At 38.5% G+C, this 25,169-nt stretch overlaps 2 protein-coding genes across 3 annotated transcripts in view; one reads left to right on the forward strand and one right to left on the reverse strand.

Moving 5' to 3' along the window:
• Window positions 1-3,367: 3,367 nt before the first annotated feature.
• Window positions 3,368-10,958, reverse strand: LOC124605703 (mediator of RNA polymerase II transcription subunit 10). Its single transcript, XM_047137565.1, has 3 exons — window positions 10,825-10,958; window positions 10,607-10,690; window positions 3,368-3,688 (listed from the first exon to the last, which is right to left on the reverse strand). Exons 1-3 carry the CDS (start codon window positions 10,944-10,946, stop codon window positions 3,487-3,489), a joined length of 408 nt encoding a protein of 135 aa, XP_046993521.1. The 5' UTR covers window positions 10,947-10,958; the 3' UTR covers window positions 3,368-3,486.
• A 167-nt stretch (window positions 10,959-11,125) lies between these two features.
• Window positions 11,126-25,169, forward strand: part of LOC124605702 (epimerase family protein SDR39U1) — a 43,010-nt gene continuing 28,966 nt past the window's right edge. The window contains exons 1-2 of one of the 2 annotated variants that reach the window (XM_047137563.1): window positions 11,126-11,281; window positions 12,636-12,742. In XM_047137563.1, coding sequence (XP_046993519.1) covers window positions 11,260-11,281; window positions 12,636-12,742 — 129 coding nt within the window. In that variant the 5' untranslated portion in view covers window positions 11,126-11,259. Of the gene's footprint in view, window positions 11,282-11,461; window positions 11,607-12,635; window positions 12,743-25,169 lie in introns of those variants that run through there. The other variant, XM_047137564.1, reaches the window with a different exon arrangement.

The following is a 25,169-nucleotide window of genomic DNA, read 5'->3' on the forward strand; positions in this document are numbered from 1 at the left end:
CTGAAAGAGATGGCAACAGAGTATGAGGACGTACCTAACCAAGTACAATTCCTTAGCTTCACCAGGGAAAGTTTTGTTGATGTTTTCTTGGCCTCGGTAGAGAGAAAAAAAGGGGGGGGGGGGAGAAGAAATGCATTATCTGAAAGATTTAAAATGGACATCAGAACTAGCATTCTTAGCTGACATAACAATGCATCTGAATAATTTAAATCTGTCACTGCAGTTATTAATTGATACACAACCAAATCAGAGCATTCATGGAAAAGTTACACTAGTTTGAGAGGCAGATGGGTGATGGAATTTCCAACATTCCTCAATTGTATGGCTTCTTTAAAATAACTTGAAGGTACCAGTTTCGGCGATTATCAAGCCAAGATAAAGCAGCTCATCTTGGCTTCTGAAACAAGATTCCAAGAGCATGCCAATTTTCAAATAGAAATGAAATTGTTCAGCTCTCCTTTCTCTGCTTCACCTGATGATATGCCATCATAACTCCAACTGGAAGTTATTGGTTTGAAAAATTCTACTTTGCTTAAAGACAGATACTACAACATGCTTAATTTCTCACAGAGGTATCATTCATTACAGCAAAAAACGTTTCCCAAGCTCCACAAACATGCTGCACAGATCACGTGCATCTTTGGATCTTCATACACTTGTGAGCAGCTTTTCTCAGCAATGAAAAGAATAAAAACCAAGGAATAATCTTTTCTTCAGGACCTGACACTGCAAACCATCCTCCACATCAGTGTTGTGGACAGTCTGACACCCAGTATTTTCACTCCATGCCATGTGCCGGCAGCCCATTTGATTGTTCACAGTGAGCGACAACAATGCTCTGCAGAGCAGGGAGTGCTCCGCTTTTCAGCGCAGTGCTCATGATCTGGAACAGCCTGCATTAAGCAGTCACAACATCAAGTACATAAGATGGAATGAAACACACAACTTTAATACTATGCTCTGAATAACTCAGTAAACTACTACTATAAAAATGTTTCCTAGATGGTGGAATTATGGAACTTGCCACCACATTCCTCAAACCATTCCATCACACTTCTGCCCTTGTGACATAGCACATTATCTTGTTGAAAAATGCCACTACCATCAAGAAACATGATCGTCGTGAAGTGGTGTACATGGTCTGCAAACATTGTACAATGCTCCTTGGCTCTCATGGTGCCTTGCACAACCTCCATTGGACTCCTGGATGTTCAAGTGAATGTTCCTCAGAGAATAACGGAGCCACTGCCAGCTTGTCTCCATCCAGCAGTACATGTGTCAAGGAGCTGTTCTCCTGGAAGGCAATGGATTCACACCCTCCCATCAGTATGATGAAGAAGGTATTGGGATTCATCAGACCATGCAATGTTCTGCCACTGCGCCAACGTCCAGTGCTGATGGTCACGTGCCCTTTCAGTTGTTGCCAATTTCATGATAACAGTGGCACATGCATGGGTTGTCGGCTGCGGAGGTCCATCTTTAGGAGAGTTCGGTGCACTGTGTGTTCAGACACACCTGTACTCTGCCCAGCATTAAAGTCAGACGTTAGTTCCAACACAGCTTGCGCCTGTCCTGTTTTACCAGCCTGCCCAGCCTATGACATGCAGCATGTGTAATGAGAGGTGGCTGCCAAACCGCACAAAGTCTGACATGGTTTTTCCTTGGTTTCACCCCATGTTGAAGACACTGACAACAGCACTCCTCAGTTTCTGAAATGTCTGTGTCGAGCCTCCATGCCATCACAATCTACCCTTCGTCAAACTCAGATAGATTGTGTGCTGTCTCATTCTACACACAGACAGCATGCCCACTGGTACTACATGCACTCTGTGTGTGTCTGACTAGCATCATTCCTCGTCAGTTAACACTTCTATTGCCTGGACAGGTTTATATCGGCAGGAGGCCAGTGGTCATAATGTTATGACTGATCAGTGATAAATTTCTACTGAGTTCAGCTAGGACGCTTGAGCCCATTATGAAATTTACAGACTGAAAAAATTTGCAATTATCCATGTTGTGGTATACTTCAAACAAAAAAAGAAAAACATCAAGAAAAGGTACTATCAAACAAATTATTGTAAAAAGTGATATACTGTGCATTATAAATGTCTGAATTCATACTAGTATTAAAAAAAATCTTCAAAACATGCCATTACTCCTCAAACAGCCAAAGCATCCAAATGTGCATGCAACACATGTTTGTAGGTAAATCCAGGCTCTTCACAGCTATCAGTGGCTTACAAAGTCTTTGATTATTTGTCCATTAAAACACACACACACATCTGACAAGGAGTAAACAAAATTTTAGTTATAGGCTAAATAATTTCTTACGGGCATCATCTTCTATTCCAAAATATGCTCATTCTTATTAAATTCACACCAGTGTGCTATTTACTACACAGTAAATAGACAGCATGTAGCCATACTTACAATAAGTGCCTCTATAGTGACTAGTCCCACATCATTTCCATAAATATCGTGCAAATGGTCTATGGAAAATGTACCTAACTAAATCTTCCATTAAATCACCTTATTCAATGTTTCAGACCAATGAACACCATTCACATATTGGTTGAAAGAGAATGTAATGATATATCAGTCTGCAATCTGCTTCCCTGGTCAATATGTTCTTGTGGTTTTCCCATATTAAATCACTTAGGATAGATACTCATGGCTATCTGAAGACTGTGACTAATTTGAGTTGATTGCCAACCATCCAGTCAATCAGTATGGCATAAGTCTGTATTACATTGCACTTATTTACACTTGGGGGAAGGGGGTACAGCTGGCAGTCTTTTAATCAAGATCTGACTGTCTAAAAGAAACGAAGCATGAATTCAAGTCTCAATGCCACACTTTTCCAGTTTACTTTAACAATGAAAACTGTCTCAATATCTCATTCTACTTTCTATGCAGTGGCAGAATATGCAGTCCTCCACAAATCATACATTTCCATGATGTAAATATCATAAATTGTATTTCAAAACAAGCACATGAGCATTTTGTTGTTCACCTTCATATTTTAAATTGTATTTCAAAACAAGCACTTGACCACTTTGTCGTTTGCCTTCATATTATCCCGCTCAAAACATAACAAAATAAATTTAACTTTTTTTTTTTCAAATAAAAGCAATTATTTTAACATAACAAGGCACTGTATTCACAATGACAGACACTTGTCTAATTTACACTTCTGTGCATATTCCAGTTATAGGACTAGAAGTTATCTGGAAGATCTCTTATATAATACTTTACCACTTACCAAATGAAATGGTACATCTCAATTTTGAACCAATAAACCAAACAATCTAGCCAGGTCAAAAATTGAATTCATGAGTACAATTAAAGATTCGAAAGAAACTGATCCTTTTCTGTTACACATTATACATATATTTTTCAACACAAAACAGTCAAATAACATTTCATTCACAATCATAAATTTACTGTCACTTTCACAGGTGTCACATGCACACGAGTTTTACAAATCTAAGGTAGAGGTCTTTCATCTCCCCGAATGGCTCGATATTTAGCCAGTTCATTTGGGAATGCATTACTCAGTTCTAAAAGTAAATGTGCTTTGAACTTGCGGTAAGCATCAATTTTTCCTTTCACTTGTTCATTCTTGGCTAGTGCCTTTTCTATACAGTCCTTGGTATACAGCTGTGGATTTCTGCCTTGATCAATATAACTGCAACATAAAAATGGAATATATCAAAGTTTAAGAAAAAAGCTACAAAACAAAATTCTGCAATATCATACAAGAGATTCATTACTACGCAGTAAACACTCGATAACTGTTGTTAGCAGGAATACGAAGATTAAATTTATTTCAAAATCCAACATCATCTTAAATATAACTATTACGTTGACATTTTAAAATATTTTCTTGATTGGTGATTGGATTAAAGTATAAACCAAATTGCTTCTCCTCTACGGCAAAGGCTGGTAATGTATCAGTTTCACAGAGTTTTTGGTAACATAGGAAATGTGAAGTGGTGTATTTTGAGACTGAAGCCAATACAAAGGCTTACCAACAATCATTCTTCCCAAGCACTACTCGCGAGTGGAACACAGTTGGAGGGCTCAGTTAGCGGTACAAAAAGTACACTTCGCCACACAACATTAGGTGGCTTGCAGAGTATGATGTAGATGAAGATGAAATTGAAACCACTTTATGTTCTTCATAGGTTATTTCTGCCTCTGTAACTTCAACCTCCCCCCACTCCGAACGCGCGCATGCACACACACACACACATACATCCTCCTCATATATACTGAAGGTTGTGACATTGGCCTGTTTTGTCAGATAGTTGGTGTGAAGTTGAGAGCTGATAATTAGGTTATGAGTTGGTGAAGCCAACAAATGTGATATCATGGCAAGAAGCTCAGCTATAATTGGAGATGAGTGGTAATGGTAACAGGTACATAATGCCTTGTATCACGAGCAGATAGTAAGTAAATGTGCTTTGAACTTGCTGTAAGCATCACTTTTTCCTTTCACTTGTTCACTCTTGCCTAGTGTCTCTAAGCAATCACCACCTATATTATCCCCTTCCTGAGGATGGTGTAGCCTTTAAATAAAGGTTTGTTAGGTTTTAAATGTATGTCTTGTACAATAGGCACAACAGCCTACTGTGTGTTTAAAGTTTTGTTGCTACCAAATGTGTCCTTAAATCATCCCAATTTCATTGTGGTATAGGAACCATCAACTGGAGAGGAGTTTTTAGATCAGGACAGCTTGAAATTTAGTCAACATATATTTTCGGCCTGATTGCCTCTGTTTGCCAGGAGATTGCTATAGCAGATTTCTGACAGCTGAAGTGGGCATGGTATAGCTCTTTTGCCTGTTTCCCTCAACCAATAACATAAGATGATTTTGTATGTCTCTCTGTGCCAATCCCTCAGTATCATAGCAACTCTATAGATGACCACTGTTTTCACCTGCAGACGTACACGCTTTGCAGTTTAAAGTTGGTAACAGCCCTGTCAGCTGTGAGGTATTTTCTATCACTGATTCTACAGCAGATATTAAATTATATGCCTGGATACATAAAATTCTTCTGATCACTTTAATTTCTTGCACTGTCTTTTCTTCTAAAAACACCAGGCAATTCCTGCTCCAAGCAGTGTAATTACATGTTAAATTTACGCTGAAATGTGGGACTGAACACAATGACCCCACTTCATGGGTGACTTTTTCAGATTTTTCACACATCGCTTTACCATTATACTCTGCTGTCTCATTATCGTATCTTTGACACATATAGCAACACTGGATTGTGTACATAAAGACTGACCTTCAGTCAAATAAATCCAGCCTTTTGTGCTCTTGATGGTTAGATGAATTTAAAGTTGGGATGAAAGTGGTAGTCTTCTGCAGCTCACTTGTTCACTCTCCATGTTTCTAACTTATGTCATGCTTTCCATTTCCCATTCATTTTGCAAATCAGCAACATGTGTGTTACCTCTGCAACTTACAATGCCCTTGAATTCTGTTTCTCTATTTTTAAAATGTACTGACAAAAATTCTTCAAGTGAAGAAGTTTGGTTGTTAGTACGCTGAAGCAGTTCCAAACAAGAGTGTTCCACTGCGAAGTCATTTGAAAGATTTTGCTGTTCCAACAACACTTTCCGAAGTTTTGTTGACGTGGGAGGAGAAACTTTCTCGAAAGACCCTTCTTCTCCATCACAACAAAGACTTTCTGGACTGTTGTGCACTATTACAAAGAACAAGATTAGATTTTGCTAATACAAATTCAAAGTGTTGGTGATCTCTAAAGTGCACCCACATCAATGAGTGGTTGGTTTTTGTGTTTGTTAGGATTCACATATCTTCCCACAAAAAGCTGGGGATCTATGTAATGAAGTCTGGCAGATCACTCCTTCCCTCAGTAAGCATTATACACGTGACGTGTGACAGGTCCCCCATACGACCTTTTTGCCTAACCATCCATCCATTGTCATACAGCAAATCTTGAGTTTCTTTTTATGGAGCTTTGTAACATCCTTGGAAATCGGGGCCTTAACTAGTATCCCCACTCTCCAAAACACGCAACTTTCCACCATAACACTCTTCATTTGTCACTGAAGCACATCCACAAAGTTTTTAGCAATAGAAAACCGGTGACACAAACCAACCCACAGTTCAGGAACCCGGGGTTCCCTACGTTCACACCCAGGCATCACTGGCTGAGCCCTGGGAGAGCAGAAGTTACACTAGCAGCACGGAAAGGGAAACAGAGCTGCTGCACTGAGGGATCCATGTTTCTCAATAAGATATTCACAGAAGAGTTATAGATCCCTGGGGAAGAGCTCATCTCATTCGGACCATCATATTTGATCAGACTCACCACCAATAAATAAAAGGAAATTAAATCCTTCAACTGTTCCTTCATGTATCACATATTCCCTGCCCCTTCATCGTAGTCCATAGGAGTAGAATCTTGGAGGCAAACTAACTATTAACGGAGGCATCCGATCCCACCCGTCGGCTTTGACCCATGATGTAAGGGTATTGCGCGACATCATGACGGTGCAGAGTTTAGTTTATGAGTGTATTGTGTTTGCTGATGTCGTCTTGTTGCGGTTGGTGGTGTCCTCTGGTGGTGTATTGGGTTCATTCGGGTGTCGATGCTTGAAGTGTGCATTTATTGGTTATAGAAGAATGGAAATTAGTTTCACTGAGTTAAGAATTACGTTTCCGTTGTGTTTATGTTACTGTGGTGTCGTTTGATGTTATTGGTTTGCTGTTCGTCACATGGTAAGTCTTTTAATTCAATTTGTGGCTTCTTTTGTTAGGTATGGATATGACTTCCAAGTTAAATAGTGCACGTCTGCAAGCTGAAAAGGGGGACAACATGTTGTCCGTCATTAAGTTTCTGCAACTTTTTGGGCTTGTGATGGAGATAGTGAAATGCGGCGTATGCAAGCACAATATGCGAGTTGCGGGTTAGTGTGTAGCGCCGAAACTTGTGGGGTTTTTATGTGTTGTTGGGTCGGTGTTATTTACCACATGTGTTGGTGGTTGATGTTTTGGTATCGGAACTTGTGGTTAATATATGTATCTTAGGGGGAAGTACTCGGTTTCAATTTGTTTGGTATTGACAGTTGTATTTGAGCTGCATAGGTCATGGGAAGTGACCGATTGCAATTAGTCGTCGTAGCTGTGTGTGTTTTGGTATCGTGAGCTGTTGTTAACCTATGTAGGTCAAGGGAAGTGTACGAGTCCAATGTGTTGCTGCACCTGTGGGTGTTTTGGTATTGTGAGTTGCTCTTGATCTATACACGTCAAGGAAAGTGTATGACTCCAATGTGTCATCGTAGCTATGTGTTTTTTTGGTATCGTGAGTTGCTGTTGACCTATGTAGGTCAAGGGAAGTGTCCAATTGCAATTTTTGTTGTTTTATGTGCTGGTTTTGTGGTATCAATAGTTGCGGTGTGATTATAATTTTTGGAGTAGTTTGTTTTTATTTTGTGGTATGGACAATTGTGGTTGAGCTATTTAGGTGAAGGGAAGTGACCGAATCCTGTTGAAATGGAAATGTCGTGTGGCTAGGGCCTCCCGTCGGGTAGACCGTTCGCCTGGTGCAGGTCTTTCGATTTGACGCCACTTCGGCAACCTGCGTGTCGATGGGGATGAAATGATGATGATTAGTGCAACACAACACCCAGTCCCTGAGCGGAGAAAATTTCCGACCCAGCCGGGAATCGAGCCCGGGCCCTTAGGATTGTCAGTCTGTCACGCTGACCACTCAGCTACCGGAGCGGACACCGAATCCTGTTGATATTGTAAGTGTAGCGGAACTTGGGAATTCTGTGGTGTTTTTATGTCATCATTTTGTGTGGTTTGGGATCGTTGCGTGTGTTTGTATGTGTTTATATTTAGTTTGTCCCCACCCAAAAAAAAAAAACAATTTCCTGGACTGGTCCCATTAGTTTGATTATGTTTTTGGAGACAGATGTGTGTGTTGATTTTATATGCATTTTCATGTTTGTTGTTGTTTATGTAGTGACGTCATAGGTGCCACATTGGATAGGTTGAGAATGGTCGTTTCCACCATAATGGTGATGTCATGGGTCAAAGCAGACGGGTGGAATCAGAGGCTTCTGTATTCCCCAAACAATAACATCTCTGACGTCCAGATTAGGGCCTGTGTCACTCACAGCAGTGTACCTTTACTGCTCTTAAAATTGGCAACATGTTATTTTTTGTGTAACTAATGGGACTATAGCTTGGTGTAACTAATGAGAGGTGAGAAAAGAGGTATTGTATTTCTAGCACTGAAGATGATTCGAATGAAGGTGGTTGTGACAGTGCATAGCCCGAGATTTAGAATCGGAAAGACAGTGATAATTTGGTTGTGAGCTGACAAAACCATCAAAATGAGATAGGACAAAAGTTTTACTGAAGAGTTCATGTAGATATTGAGGAAAATGCAATCATAACAAATCAGTATGTCACACACCTGTATACGTTCTTATTTTGGCTACATTTTAGATACCACACCTTTATTTATTTGGTTTAACACACACACACATTCTGGGTAACTCATCACTTAGGAAGTACATATTTCACTAAAGCCAGCAGTAAGACTAATATGCGCTGTTCACGCACAATTTAGTTGTGTAGGTCCCTTTTCGAGCTGTTATGCATTTTAACAGTACCATCACTATACATTTATATTCACTAATAAAATATGTCACAAATAATCCATCACAATTTCATAAGAACAATGATGTCCATACCTACAGCACTAGAAGAAATAATGACCTTTATTTCCCATTATTAAAGCTGTTGGGCAGCTCCGAAAGGTGTTCAATAGGCAGCACCAAAAGTTTTTAATCATTTTCCCAATAACACAAAATGTCCGAAAGGTTGAAAAGCAAGTTTTAAAGGTAACCCAAAAGCATAAAGAAACAGTCTCTAGTTCTCAAGTGCAGTTGCCTGACAAGGACTGAAATATTTTCATTAGTGTTCACAATAATAATATCCTTGTTCCACTTCAAATCAATAATAAAATCATTCAAATGATTTACGGAACATGTAACTAACTAAGCTGTTGGGAAATCAATGCCAATTGGAACTAACTCCAAAAGAGTACCGATCTGTTAATCATAAGCAGTTTCAACATTCTGCGAATTACTGGTAACAAAGGATAAAAAGGAGCACACTGATATATCTGCCCCCCCCCCCCTTTGTGTGTGTGTGTGTGGGCGGGGGGGGGGGGGGGAAGAGGTAGGCATACATGGGCACGAGAGCCTTACTCCACATGTCGAAGAGGCTCTTCCAGCAGCCATGTCACTGTCTGGCCTCCAAAGTCATACTTGGAGTCTCCCATTGGGACAATGGCAGAGAAAATTAAGAAGACCACCCTTGCTCACAGAATTTTTCAATGAAGTTCACAATCTGCAGCACTGTACCCAGAACTGGTTGGAGCCAATGATTTTTGAGTGAAAAAGCTACGTTATAACTTCTTACACTTATGTCATAGAGCTGAGAACTGTATGGATCCCCTAAATGGGTCAAAGGTGCACTACACAGCAGAAGCTGCTCCCAAGGTATGACTATGTAAGGTGAGTATCCACCCAGTCCAGATAACGCTATAGGAGATCCTTGGATACTAGAGTAAAACTCAAAGAAATGCCCCCTGCCCAGTGAGACTATTGAAATCCTTGTTATCAACAAGCTCCAGACATTGGTGCACTACTATAAAACAATAGGCTTGATACAAAACTAAGTGCAGAAATCTTGAAATTGACAACAGTGGTATTTTTTTTCCTTTTTTAGTACATTTAAATGTATATTGAAAGAACAGGCTAATGGAGATGGAAGACATGTATTTACCACTTTTCTCATATGGAACCCTGAAAGTCATGGATCAAGACAATCTACTTGACTTCAAAAGAGAACTGAGTTGGTAATAGAAACAGCTTTCCTAGATAAAATACGATCACAAGAGACACCAAATGAAATCAGCAACAGGATTGAGGATTTCTTGGTGTGAAGTACGTCTTGGATGAAGTGTCACCGACAGTTGTAGCAGCATGCCCGAGTAAAGTATGATGGGACCCTCACTGATTATACATACATACAGTCATGTATGTTCATGAACTGTCTACTAATAACACGACAGATAATGTCAATAGTAACCTCAGATTTTTTGCAGATGGTGCAGCCATCTATAACAAAGCATTATCTGAAAAGAGTTTCACATATATCCAGTCAGATCTCGGTAAGATTTCAGAGTGGTGCAAACATTGGCAACTTGGTTTGATGTACAGAAATGTAAAATTATGGACTAAAATATGGATACATAGAACTGTGGCTCTTCCACTGCATGCAGGCAATAGTAATGTTAAGCGATTGCCATAAAATTTGTAACTCAGTTGCACTCGTCAATTACATTCCAAGTTTCACCAATGTCCATAAACTACGTGTATGGATGTATGTCAACACATGGGAAAATCTGAATACAATGAGGTGATGTTTTGCTGATTTATAGAAAACGCTAAGTCTGTATATAGAGTACTATAAGTCAGTTCAATACAAGCCTACTGTTACAACAGTACTGTCGTTGCATTTAGGTTAAAATGAAGCATTACTTACTCAAACACTTCCAGAGGAACATGGACATCTTGCACCTGTCCCTTCAGTTTGTCAATTTCTTGCAAGCCGTGCACAAGTGTCTGACTGTAAGATGACAATGAAAACGTAATAAACAGTGAGATATATAGCGAAAACTGTACCTACAAGAAAACTATACAATGAAGTTTTACTTATCACAATGCACCATATATATTTTCACGAACTTTTATACCACCTACATTTTTTGGTTCAACACGTTTTGTCCTTGAGGTTGAAAATCACCAACGATAATCCGTATCTGCCTAACATTTTCGATAAACATTTCCAGCTGCGTCTCCAAGTTTTCCAGTGACGCCGCCATGATTGTTTAAGTCTACATCAAAACACAAAGATAAAACACAGAAGTAAGATAAGTTTCTTTATGTCTTTGGATGCCAAAATATAAGAATACACATTACACAGTGTTGGAAGTGGAATAAGAAATTAGAAAGAAATAATGTAAATAAAAATCATAATAAGAAAAGATCAAAGTGGAGAAGGATATTCATAAAAAAAACAAGAGAAAGAAATGGCTAGCGTACTTGCCCAGTGGGGTTAATAAGCATATCTGTATCCTGAAACTAAGCGTTTAGTGTTCTTATGTTATCTGACCTGTGCAAGCGAAATATACGAAGATGTCGAGAAACGTTGTTATAGGTACGATGACCATGGCACTAAAAAATCTGAATAATTCGCAAAATAAAAAAGATAATATCATCCCTTTCCCACAGACAGATCTATAGTCTCTATTTTTTTCGGATTACTGTAAAAAAGTGCTTATTCGTGGTCACGTAACGGAAGGAAGATAGCTATGGAATTGTGCCAGCGGCTATGTCCCTGTCATATATTTAGAAAGTTTGAGATGAAAATGCAAAGTCGCGCTGTTAATGCTACTAGTTTTCGGAGTCACCATTGCAATGGAATGAACAAGCCTTTTCTCCGCTAACATAATCTGCCTTTCGTGTGAATAACGGAAAACATCGTACGATTTGTTTATAGTACTGTAAGAACGAGCGTCCTTCGTCCAACTTCTATTAAAACAATTTATCGCGCACAGTGTCATTACTTGATGATGATAACGTGTACTCACCCTTTTATCGTTGTCCAGAATTTAATATCACTTCCGGAGAAATGCCGTAAACAATACAAAGAATGTAGACAACATCGCCTAGAAACAAATCTGTGTGTCTAATTAAGTACAATAACAATGATAATCATATGTTCTACTTCTGCCACACATCTCATCACACCCTGAATCATATTCAAAGCTAAATATAACTTACTTGACTTACACTTAACACATTTAACTTTACTCATACAATCATTAGTGTTCATCCTCAGAGCCACTATCTGGATACATGACTGCACTGTAACAAATTAGGTGCAGAAATGTTCTTGAGGCCCATATGAAAGAACCATAGTCAACATATCGCACTCATTCGTGAACAAAGTGGCAGGCCTGTCAGTGCTAATAATTTATACATTCTTTGGTGCAATGCCAATTATTAGGCATAAGCATCTTTTTCAACTCGTTCTTAAATAAACCTATTGTTTTATATTTTTATTTCTGCAGGCAATGAATTGAAGTTATAGTCCTATCGACATCACTAAATACATTTCTTGAACCTGAAATTGTGAATAATTTACTCCCCTAAAGTAGTATGTTTTTTGTGCGGGCAGCACTTATAATATGTTTTATTGAAGTATGCTCTATCTTTCATTGCACAGGGACAACTGTGACAGTTTGCCTACTGTCACCATATTTTATTTTTACGTGTATGCATGTTCCGTATTCAGTATTATCTTCCCACCTAATTAAAATGTGATAAAGACAACATGGCACTTTTTTCATACATTTTCATTTTATATACTAATGACTTTTCTAAATATAAATCTGTAAATAACATTTAACAAAATTAATGTAAGAGCTTGTTGTTACTTCTGAGAATAGTGTAAGAGAGATGTCATTTGCATGTTCCCCTTTCTCACATTTCTAATTTATGTTTCTCAGGTGGAGGATCAGGATTTGTTGGCTCAGCACTAACGTCCTTGCTTCGAGCTAAAGGTTACTCTGTTACTATAATATCACGAATGCCAGGCCCACAGCGAATGTCATGGGTATGTAGGCAGTATAATTTAAAATTAGTTCTTATTTATGCCCAGATGTCAAAATAGTCCAGGATTTATAGTGAAAACTTCCTGAATTGTTGCTGTGCCAAATGAAACCAAAAATAAATACAGAAGATTACTAGTAAAATCGTGAGAAAGGCCATTTCTCAGTTAACCAGTTACAACATGATGACCTTCTAAGTGTGCACCCCATACTACTTACTGATGAATTTGCTGCATAACTGTGTACCAGGCTTTGAACCCCATATTCACAGTCATGAGTAATTATCAAGAAGTATTAATCTGCTGTTTCCTTCCAGCTATAATCACCAAGCAAGGTGGTGCAGTGGCGAGCACACTGGATATGCATTCAGGTAGAGGAGGTTCAAATTCCCATCTAAACATCCAGGTTTTCCATTATTTCACTAATTGCTCCAGGCAAATGTCAGAATTATTCCTTTGAAAAGAGCACAACCAGTTTGCTTCCCCATCCTTGTGCAATCCAAATTTTTGCTCCATCTGTAATGGCCTCACTGTCAACAAGACATTAAACTCTGATCTTTCTTCCTTTCTTTTCCAGCTATAATCAAACTTTGTCCAACTAGTTTGGTCAACTGAACATTCCAATACCAGATGTTGGCTCTGAGCTGTGATGTGTAGTGGCATGTGATGTCATATAAGCTCAACAAGAAGATAACAGAATACTGACAATAACTGTTTTGTGTCTATATTTTTTGATTTGTAGGTTTGACAAATGTCTTTGGCGTAACCCGAGCTCTGCATTAGGTTGAAAGTTGACTGTGTAGTTGTGAGTTTGCAAAGTCAGCATATATGATGTCATGAGAAAAACTAAGTCTTATTATGGTGCATCTCTTAAACATATTGGATTTTGATGAGTCATTTATGTCCACCACTTTGGTGACATTGTTGGTCCAATACAGACAGTATCAGAGGCTTTAGTTAACCCATTCTTCAGCCCATAGTACATCATTCATTCTTCAGAGTACTACGCAATTTGGCTCAGGAAGGAATGCAGCACATAAAATATCTATTATAAATAGATTACATTGTCGTAAATTTAGACACGTCTGAAGCTTCTGAAATTTACTTAATTGACAAACTAAAAATGATTAATGACTATGACTTCTTCCCAAAATTTCTGCCTTCCATAGAAAGAAGTCCACCACACGAATCATTAAAGTGTGCCTCACACAGTGAGTCAAAGCTTGAGTTTGGCATTATCTCTCTCGTATGACAATGAACTACACAGGATGGCCTCTGTGGAATTTGGAAGAGTAAGAAAGAGGCACTTGTAGCGAAGCATTGAATGAATCCATAGAGTATGCTCAAATGATAGAAAACTGTTTGTGAAAGGCAAAGCTGCAGATGTGAATCTTAATTAGGTATTCAGTTCCAATCTACCGGGAAGGATTAGTGACCTACAGTGTGTGGAAACATGCAGCACTGACACTTAGTTCTGGCTTTCCTATCATTTCATTTATTGAGTCTGCTGATTCAAAAGTAGGAATGTCTAGAAGGAAATGTACTACCTAAGGGAAAATCTTAAGTCCAAGATCTAAATCATACAGATAACCCAACGAGTTCAGCAGCAGTCTGACAAAATGGTTCAAATGGCTCTGAGCACTATGCGACTCAACTTCTGAGGTCATCAGTCGCCTAGAACTTAGAACTAATTAAACCTAACTAACCTAAGGACATCACACACATCCATGCCCAAGGCAGGATTCGAACCTGCGACCGTAGCGGTCACGCGGTTCCAGACTGAAGCGCCTTTAACCGCACGGCCACACCGGCCGGCAGTCTGACAGTAAAGGCCATAAGGTTGAAGTTAAGGTTAGAAAAGAGGGAGGTAGAAGGGCAAAGATGGCCTAATTGCTGTGTAGCAGTCATGGGATGGGAGTACCACGACTGGTAAAGAATTTTTTTGGTGTTTATTATGGGATAAATAGTATTTTTAACCCAAATGCAGAGCTCGGTGATGGCACCTGTGATTTAGGCTCTTTGGAGAAAGGCTTTATTAAAGAGCTTTACTGAAAATATGGGGTTGTCAGGTTCTGTAGATGCTGCCATGGGATACCTCAGACCGGACATTTCAAGTAACTTCCATAATATGAATTTGACCCTCACTATCCCTTCAGAAATAATGTCCATCATAAAATCTTTGAAATCAAAAACATTTAGTGGGTATGATGAAATATCAACAAAGTTAATTAAAGAATGTGATTCTGAGTTGAGTAACATATTAAGCTATCTGTGTAATCAAAAAACAAAGATGATGTGACTTACCAAACGAAAGCGCTGGCAGGTCGGAAGACACACAAACAAACACAAACATACACACAAAATTCAAGCTTTCGCAACAAACTGTTGCCTCACCAGGAAAGAGGGAAGGAGAGGGAAAGACGAAAGGATGTGGGTTTTAAGGTCTTTCCGTCTTTAAGGTCTTTAAGTCTTTCTGCTCCCGGGATTGGAATGACTCCTTACCCTCTCCCTTAAAACCCACATCCTTTCGTCTTTCCCTCTCCTTCCCTCTTTCCTGATGAGGCAACAGTTTGTTGCGAAAGCTCGAATTTTGTGTGTATGTGTGTGTCCTTCGACCTGCCAGCACTTTCGTTTGGTAAGTCACATCATCTTTGTTTTTTGATAAATTTTTCCCACGTGGAATGTTTCCCTCTATTATATTAATATCTGTGTAATCAGTCGTTTATCAGTGGAATATTTCCTGACTGGTTGAAATATGCAAAGTTAAGCCAGCATTCTCAAAAATTTTAGAAAAAGTAATGTACAGGCAGCTTCTCAACCATCTGACCACAAATAACATATTATCAAGAACACAGTTTGGATCTCTGAAGGGTTCTGATATCGAGAAGGCTATTTACACCTACAGTGAAAATGTACTTAATTCATTAAATAACAAGTTACAAGCAGCGGGTATTTTCTGTGATTTGTCAAAGGCATTCGATTGTGTGAACCACAACATCCTTTTAAATAAATTAGAGCTCTATGGCGTCATGGGCAGTGCTGCAAAATGATTCAAGTCATACCTTGCTAACAGGAAACAAAGGGTGTCAGTGCAAGGGACTAGTGAATTAAGTTACCAGTCATCATCAGAATGGGAAGAAATTACATGTGGTGTCCCACAAGGATCCATCTTAGGGCCATTGCTTTTTCTTGTGTACATTAATGATCTCTCATCAGGTACACTGCCAGAAGCAGAAACATTACTAAAAATGAACAAATAAGAATAGTGATCCAAATTAAATTGGATTCTCAGGAAATAACTATAGGGGAAGTGACTCATTTAAATCATTGGCTACCCAATTCAGTGAGTACCTTCTCACAGTGTCAACAGACTGCCTACATACACCTGCTGATAAATGACAAAATGTGGATGCATTAGATTTATTTTAGCAGATACTGTGTGTACTACTAACAGACATCAATTTAAAATTCTTTAGGCTAAAAAAAGAACCAGGACCGAGGGCAATGAAACAATGTCCCCAGTTTGGAACAGGGTTTTTAGTAAACATAAAAATAATAGATTCAGTAATGGATTTCCAAACAGTATCACCAAGAATTGCGACTCTAAGCTTTAAAACAATGAATAAAACCTATACAATAATAAATGCTCATGCCCCAACAAATGAAAAAAATTGTCTAACAAAAACAAAGGAGGAGGTAGATAAATTTTGGGACCTTCTAGAACAAACTGTGAACAGAGTAAATAAAAAGAATGTAAAAATCTTATTGGGAGATTTCAATGCTCAGTTGGGAAAAGAAAGGAAATATAAAGATATAATTGGAAAATGGAGTCCACATAAATTTACAAACAAAAACGGTCAAAGACTTGTAGAACTCTGCAGAGAACACAACCTTATATCTAAATCAGCATACTTTAAGAGGAAGCCAAGTAAACTTAAAACATGGAAACACCCAGACTGGAGGAAGGGCGAGTGGCAGCTAGACCATGTCTGTATGGACAAAAATTTTCAGAAGGAGATCCACAATGTTAAAGTACTGAGAGGAGTAGACACAGGCTCAGACCATTATATGGTTAAAATTAAAATCAAATTCACTCCGTTAAAGAAGAGGACCGGAAAAACTAATAAAATAAAAAGGAGGTTTGACCCACATCAGCTAATTAAAAATAATAAGTACCAACAAATAACACAAACCATCAAATTAACAGATGATCTAGAACAACTGGTGCCTAATCTTAAAAAAGAAGCAGAGAATCTAGCTCCCTTGAACCCACGAAGGAAACATGGTGGACATCAGAATGTCACAAATTCCAAGAAGCATGGTTAAAGTTTTAAACACATAAAACTGAAGAAAATGCCATCAACCTAAAAAAATGAAACAAAAAAATTCACTCAAAATATTAGAAGAATCAAGAGAGGATTTCATAAAGATATAAACTCTATAGAAGGTAATTATCATAAAACCAACTCCAGGAACTACTACAAAATCTTTGGGAAACAACTACAACAGTATGAGGCCCCTACACTAATACTGAAAGATGAAGATGGAAGAATGACACACAGTAACAAGGAAAATGCAGAAATCATGGCAAAAGCATTTAACAAACTTCTGAATTGCGAGGAACACAAAGAACCCTTACAAATCAACATAAATACCCCAATAAAAACCAAAACTAACAAACTAGACCCTCCAACTTTCCAAGAAGCAGAAAAAATTCTTAAAGAACAAAAAAATTATAAGGCATGTGGAGAAGATCAGGTTTTTGTTGAAATGTGGAAATATGCAAGTGACACAGTTAAGACCTCCTTACACATGGCTCTAACAAAAATTTGGGTAACAGAACAATTTCCCAAACATTGGACCACAGCTATCATCCACCCACTACACAAAAAAGGAGATAAGAGCAACCCAGACAACTACAGAGGAATCTCTCTCCTAGATTGCATATACAAAATTCTATCCGAGATCCTATATGAAAGAATCAAGGAGCAATTAGAACAGGAGTTAGGGGAATATTAGGGAGGTTTCAGACCATGGAGAAGCTGTGCAGAGCAGATAATTAGTTTAAAATTGATCATGGCATACTACAAGAAACGGAACAAACCTCTGGCAATAACATTTGTAGATTTTAAGAAGGCATATGACTGTCTCCACAGACCTTCAGTATTAAAAATTTTAAGAAATCTAGGACTCCATCCAAAACTAATTAAAACAATACAACTCACTCTAACCAACACCAAATCAAAAGTGAAGTTTAGAGGAGAAATTTCGGAACCATTCCTCATAAGAACAGGCTTAAGACAAGGTGACTGCCTATCACCATTACTGTTCAACTGTGCACTGGAATACATAATGAGAGAATGGTACAAGGACAATCCAGAAAGGATAAGAATTGGAAGTGCAAAAGATGATATTAGCTTAAACTGCTTGGGATTTGCTGATGATCTTGCTCTCCTAGCCAACACCGTTCAAGAAGCCAGGCAACAAGTGAAATCACTACAAGAAATAGCAGAGAAAGTAGGCCTTAGAACATCATTTGAAAAAACGGAGATTATGCTAACTGATCCACCACTTGCAAACAAAATTATGATAGGAGAACAAGAAATCAAAATTGTTGATAAATTTAAATATTTAGGTGAAATAATAACATACAATCTAAATGAGAAGCCATCATGGCAGAATAGAATAAAAAAACTGAACTATGCAAATTACATTACCAAAACCACATACAACAAAAAAAAGCCTATCTATAGATGCAAAATTAAAACACTATAAAACAGTTACACAACCGGAAATAACGTATGCAGCTAAAACTATCTTCAAAACAACTAATACAGCAGAAATTGACAGAATACTAAAAATAGAAAGAAGAATAATTAGGACATGTATAAATAAACAGTATAAAATAAATGGACATTGGAGAATAGCATCAAATGAAACAGTATATAAGAAAATAGAACCAATCATGAGCACAATCAGGAAGAAACACATCTCATTCTTTGGACATCTGATGAGAACTCCAGAAAACAGAATTAGTAAAAAAAATAATACAAAAATTGTGAAATAGCAAGAGCGACATTAAATGCATCACAGAAATTAAGGAGGATATAAAAGAACTTGAAATTACAGTAGATGACCTAAAAAACAAGACAGAGAAAACCAGAATACTGCAAGACCCGCAGACCGGACTACAAGTGAAAATCAATAAAAGGAGTACAGGAAGAGTTGTCTCAGATGAAGAAAGAAAGAAAATATGTGAAAGAATGAAGAAATATTGGGCAGACAGAAGAGCAAAACACCTTTCATATAAGAATAGACTCTAATAATTATATTACCTAAATATCATATTAAGTTATTGTTGAACCAAATTGTATCCCTATGTAACAACTTGTTTCGAACTTTGTATTTTTGACTAGAGTGATACAATGAAGGCCATAAAATAAATAGTAATAAAAAAAGAAAGAAAGAATCTAGATCACATAGATTGTGTAGCAGACAGTCAAAACAAAGATGTTACGTCAAGCAGCATGACGTTCTGTTGGGAGGTCAACTTTCCCCTTGGCAATAGTGGCCAATAATTTGGTAGAGAGATGGTTGGTGGTCATGCTCACATAAAAGATTGTGCGAAAGTTACAACAGAGTCTGTGTTTGATGTGACCGCTTTGGTGGGAGCTGAGTAGGATAGATCTTATTGGGAATACCCCTACCCAACAGGGACTTTGTTACTTCCAATGAACACTCCTCCTCCCTCCTCTCCCTGGCCAACTCCTCCTTGCAGTTAAATCCCAATTTACTGGCCTCTTCCATCTGCCACATCCCCTGAAATTTCCTCTCATCATCCTGCAAAGCCCAAAATAGGTGTCAACCTCTCCACTAAGAACCTCCATTCCATTGAAGTTTCAGTCCTTTCCAAACATCTCATTTCAGTCCCACACCCAAATTCACTCACAACTGACTGGTCAAAGAGCTGTTCTCCTTCACTCGGCCCCTACACTGTTTTGCCACCAACAGCTCTGACCAAAACTGACTAAAATCCAACCTTCCATTTCATAACTCCACCTAACTATGAGTCTCCAACACTCCCACCTGACCATTTCTGGTACCTTCTAAAAATTCCATATCTCCCACCTGGCTTCACCTTCCTCTCCGAGGTCCTTTTCCAAAACCAAATGAAATGGCACAGTAGTAAGATACTGGACTCGCATTTGTAAGGTGGTTTAAATCCCTCTCCAGTCATGCAGATTTATGTTTTCCATAGTTCCCCATAGTGGATTGGTTCTTTTGCAAAGAATGCAGCCAATTTCCTTTCTCCATTCAAAGTTGCACTCTGTCTCTAATGACCTCATTGCTGATGAGATGTTAGACCCTAATCTTCTTACCTTTCTTTTCAAAAACACAAACCTCTCAGTGGAGGAAGCAGTTGCTATTCACAACCATAAAACACACCATGATTTGATCATTCTCCACCACTGTCTTGCTGAACTGCAGTGATTACCTGACAGAAGACATCCACCAACTACCTGCCACAATCTTCTCATTCTAGAAGTCCAGAATAGCCTTCAATGCCTCCTCAGATAACTATGTCCATCCCTGAACTTCTCCCCAGCATCCATCTCCCTCCTTATTCCAACTCCCCCTCCCCCAGTAGACATCTGCGTGGTAACTGCCTTACAACAAAATAACATGTACATATCCCATAAAAACAATATTCCCTCCATTAAGCGCATTGTGGACGGTAGGTAGATATTATGAAGTGGTAGCATCCGTACGTTCGGAGATAAACAAACACAGTCTGTCAGTAGTTTTGAGTTTTATTTTCTAAGAAATCAGTAGTATCAGTGCCACACCTACCTGCTCTAGCTCAGACCCTTGGTTTTCACTTGTCTCCAACGGCTTGATACCTCCGCTTTGATAGCTTTCGTCCCCTCCACACCAGAAACTTTCTACTGTGCAGGCTTGTCACCTGTGGATGGTACATCTGCAGTGGCAAGCAATTCCTTGCCCAGTGTGCTGAAAGTTTTGCTGGGGCCTTCGTAGACAAGTACCATATGGACAATATAACTTGACACTTTTCAGGGGGATGCTGGAAACATAAGCTCACAGTCACTGCCTAGTACACAAACTACTATAGAGAGTGGTGTGAGGAGAGCAGAGGTGCAGGGGGAACTAGCCCTGCTGCCTCCTCACAGGACTAGCACCACGCTGGAATCAACACTGCATTTGCAGTATGTCCTGCAATTCTATACTACTAAGACACATTTTATTGTTTCATTGCCAGCATTAGCAACAGACAGAAAAAAAAGTGCAGTGGCCTGGAGTGATCTGAATTCCAACTATTCCTCTGCTCCCAGTAAAGTGCCAACTTATGTTGTACATATGGGTCTACCCTCCAAATGTAGCCCACAAGCAAATTGTCTATGCCATATCCACTCATGCCACTAATTTATGCCTCCCATCATTATACAATATCACTTCAGGATGGAAGAACTTATCCACGTCCTCTGCCAGGACTGGGTCTAGCTTTTGTTTTGGCCTGAAATGAGGACCATTTTTCTCAGACTCCTTGTCAGATCTCCCAAAGTGTACTTCATTGCACAACATTCTGGTCCATTCTTATGCCACATCTGCTCTGAACCCCTGAACTCCAAGAACTGTTCTTTGCACCTCCATAGCACATTCATTTCCTAGCACACTGGACTTGCATTCGGGAGGACAACAGTTCAAACCTGCATTTGGCCATCCTTATTTAGATATTCTGTGATTTAAACTCACTGTCTGGTCCTCTCCCCCAAAATCAACCAGTTCAGTTCTTTCACATTGTGTACATAGCTTATCTGAGGCAAGGCTAATTGTGAAAGCAGGCATGAACTACACCAAGTCTGCTGTAGCTTCTGCACAGTATTTAATGTAGTCGCAATCAGCAACTAGCTGACCACCTGAGCAAATGGCTACCACTTAACAGTTGCTAGAATACCTCAAATGTGCAGTGAGTGGTTATGTTCGCTCCTTCCATTTCTTATAAATTACAATGAATATATAAGGTAGTCAAATGAAAATAAAAGGGAAGAAGAAGGCTGTGGGAGGGAAATAAGGAAGGCAAATCAGGGAAAGACTAACTATGTAGAGGCAAATTTCCCATCTGCACAACTTGGAAACATTAGTTTTGAGGAGGAGGATACAAAATACATCAGTGTTCAAACAATATATATCCCCACATTTATGACACACAATTTTTGTAGAGTAGCAGCATCAGCTTTGCCTCATGTGTCACCAAATTATTGTTGACACAACACATTCTTCAGTCTGCAATCTGCTCATTATGACGCCTGTCATGTTCTGTAGAAGTAAATAGTATTTTTATTGAATTTGTACACTGATTGAAAATGTCATCTAAAAGAAGATTTTATAATGAAGAATATATTAAGTATGGATTCACATTTATTGAAAAAGACAGTGCCCAACTGTCACAGTATGTTGTGTGTTATAATGTCCTCATCGCCCTGTGCGTTTGTATGGTCACCTAACAACAGTTCACCTGATATTAAAAAATAAAACCAAAAGAGTATTTTTTGTTGGAAAAAGATATACTTTAAGTCACTTGAAACTGGACAAACCATGATGAAAACAAAGCACCACAGTCACCTGAATGTGGAGAGTGAACTTACATTTGCAGGTCACCTGACAGATGATATGAGTGTTACAGGAATGTTTGTTACTGACAGTGTGTGTAAAACCAGTTTTACAAGGAGGACTTTACATAAATAGGCACCGTCAGAACCAAAATGTGTAAAGTGCAAAATATACTAAATTGATTTTTTAAAAAAAATATAGGACTGGAACAAGAAACAAGAATCTGTAAGACCCTCAAACATACAAAATACAGATGATGCCACTGAGAAAATATTTTGTAACCTATAACTGAAGCTTTATGCCTAAAGTAAGCATCTGTTGCTTAGGTTATTCAATTGAAGCTAAATTAAAAGAGCAAGCAAAATCTTTATGCCACCTGCAATTCAAACTGGAAAACTCAGTAACAGCTATTGAAACTGTGTGACAGAAAAGAAGGTTCTACTTATTGCTGAAACAGGAAGAACTGAAATAGGATTGAGAGAATCAGACATGACATATTTTTGATCAGTTTATTTTAAGAAGAAATATGCAAATATGATAAAGAAACAAAAGGTATACAAGATATGTATTTGCACACTGATACAAGATCTTACATTGAAATAATCCATGAAATAAATGAACCCACACATTGTGACCAAAAAAGATTTATTTATTTATTTATTTAGCTTATGGCATGACAAACTACATTGGAAACAGCATAAAAGAGAATATACAGTGTTAAAATAATAAAATAATGTAAATTGAACATTGGCACATGACAATAAATGTAAAACTATATTACAAAACAATAAGATTGCATAAAGTTCAGATTCTAGTATTTTCATCAGTCACAATTCCACACTTAGATTCTGCAGTCACTCCACAGTTTGAGGTGTTGCCCCAGGAAGTCATCACTGCCGGCGAACGTCCTCAATGGACACTCGCTGACGATGTGGTGGATGGTTCGTTCTTTGGCACCACATTCACACCCAGGGTCAGGTCACAAGTTCCATCTGTACATTGAGGATCCAAAAAAGAATGAAGGCATGATTATGTTGTGTTACATTTCTATTGGTGCGTTTTTCAGAGTATATTGAAAATGAGAACCATCTGCATCACAACACCTTTGTGCATACATAATCACAAATTAACTCATTGCTGTCAACATATCTAGGTAATTTCTTTACATGCAGCAGTAATTCACTCTCTCTTGTACTCTATAGTTTTTGGAGCCTCCTTGTAGACCACATGCTTTAATGAATCCAGGGGAAATAGTCTAAAGGAATCAGGTCAGGCAATCGTGCAGGATATATCTGAATAGGACTGCCTCTTCCCACTCATCAGTTTCAAAATAAGGTATTTAATGCTCTCTAGGTATTGAATAATTATTCACAGGATCTCCATCATATCGGAACCACATCATTTGATGAGGGTATAGCAATGAGGATAAAGTATGTGTGTACTTTTCCCATACACGGTACCATCAATTAAATGAGAGCTGATCATGTGCTGTCATATAAGGTCACACCACACATTCATATTCCACTGATCAATCCAATGTAGGTTTCTCATTGACCAGAGGGGTTACATCCCCATGACTTGCAAATGTGGCCGCAACAGTAAGCAATACTTCTCCACAAAATTATTGTCTTGCTGGAGAATCCACTAACAGTATTCAAAACAATTTTGTATATTACTGCCATGTAGATTTTTCTACAGAGAAATCTGAAATGTGTGATACTTATGTCTATGAAGAACACACAGAATACATCTTTGGCTGATAGCAACTTCTCTTTGCACCTGATGAGAACTAGCATCCAGATTTGTTGCAACAGCTGCAAGAACTGCTACTTTTGTAGCTTCTTTGGTAGCAGTCTTCCTTCACATATGTTTTCTTGGGACAAAACTTTGCGACTTGATGATATTAACAAAGTTGGACAGGATCTCCATGAAAACCATACTGCTCGTGATTCATTTTGGTGACGTTCATCATAAGTTAAGATCAGGGTGACCACTTCTTCATTAATAAATGGCATTGTACTCTTGAAAAGGCTTTATGCATTACTAACAGTTCTTCTGCTCGGATGTTTTATAAGAAGTACACTGTAAAATCCAAAGTAGAAAGCTCTGAAATATTTAGTGAAGCATGGAATGTATATTGCAAAGACAGGTTAGACACCATAGGAGGGCACAAGTGTTCAATGAAGTTGACAAAAACATTGTGTCTATCGAGGTGGAAATTGAATCTGACTGTGAAGTTATCTGGACAGGTCTAACATATCTACGTGAACTCAAGTTAATTATCAGATGTCTGCACTGGCCACCTGATTCTGCCTTCACAGTTTTAGAATCATTGAAAGAAAATCTATGCACAGTAGTATGGAAACCATGCAATATTAGTTGGAGGCAACTTTAATCTACCAAATATAGACTGTGACGTCTGTGGTTCATTACAGGTGGTACAGACAGGCAGTCTTGTGAAGAACTTTAGAAAATTCTTCCAAAAACTGCCTTAAGAAGGTAGTTTGACGGCCCACACGTAATGGAAATATTTTGACCTTGTAGCTTCAAACAGACCTGAACTTATCAACAGTGTCAATATAGAGACAGGGATTAGAGATCAAGATGTCATCTTAGCGACAATGGTTACTAAATCCACCAAAAAGGCTAGGAGAGAATTTTTGCTAGAAAGAGCAGATAATCGGTTGTTAGCATTCGTCTTAGAAAATGACTGCACATCATTTAATTCCAGTATGATGAAAATTGGCAAATTAAGGGTAAAGTTGACATGGATTGTAAATCATGCCCTGGAAAAGTATGTGCC

The sequence above is a fragment of the Schistocerca americana genome, chromosome 3 (genome assembly GCF_021461395.2).
Source record: "Schistocerca americana isolate TAMUIC-IGC-003095 chromosome 3, iqSchAmer2.1, whole genome shotgun sequence".
NCBI classification, from domain to species: Eukaryota; Metazoa; Arthropoda; class Insecta; order Orthoptera; family Acrididae; genus Schistocerca; species Schistocerca americana.

What these genes read in the sequence shown, in the direction of transcription:
- LOC124605703 (XM_047137565.1), bottom strand. Translation starts at nt 10,946, where the DNA reads ATGGCGGCGTCACTGGAAAACTTGGAGACGCAGCTGGAAATGTTTATC. An exon ending in AACGTGTTGAACCAAAAAAT is followed by an intron (nt 10,691 to 10,824) that starts GTAGGTGGTATA and finishes GTCATCTTACAG; the next exon opens with TCAGACACTTGTGCACGGCT. An exon ending in GTTCCTCTGGAAGTGTTTGA is followed by an intron (nt 3,689 to 10,606) that starts GTAAGTAATGCT and finishes TTTATGTTGCAG; the next exon opens with TTATATTGATCAAGGCAGAA.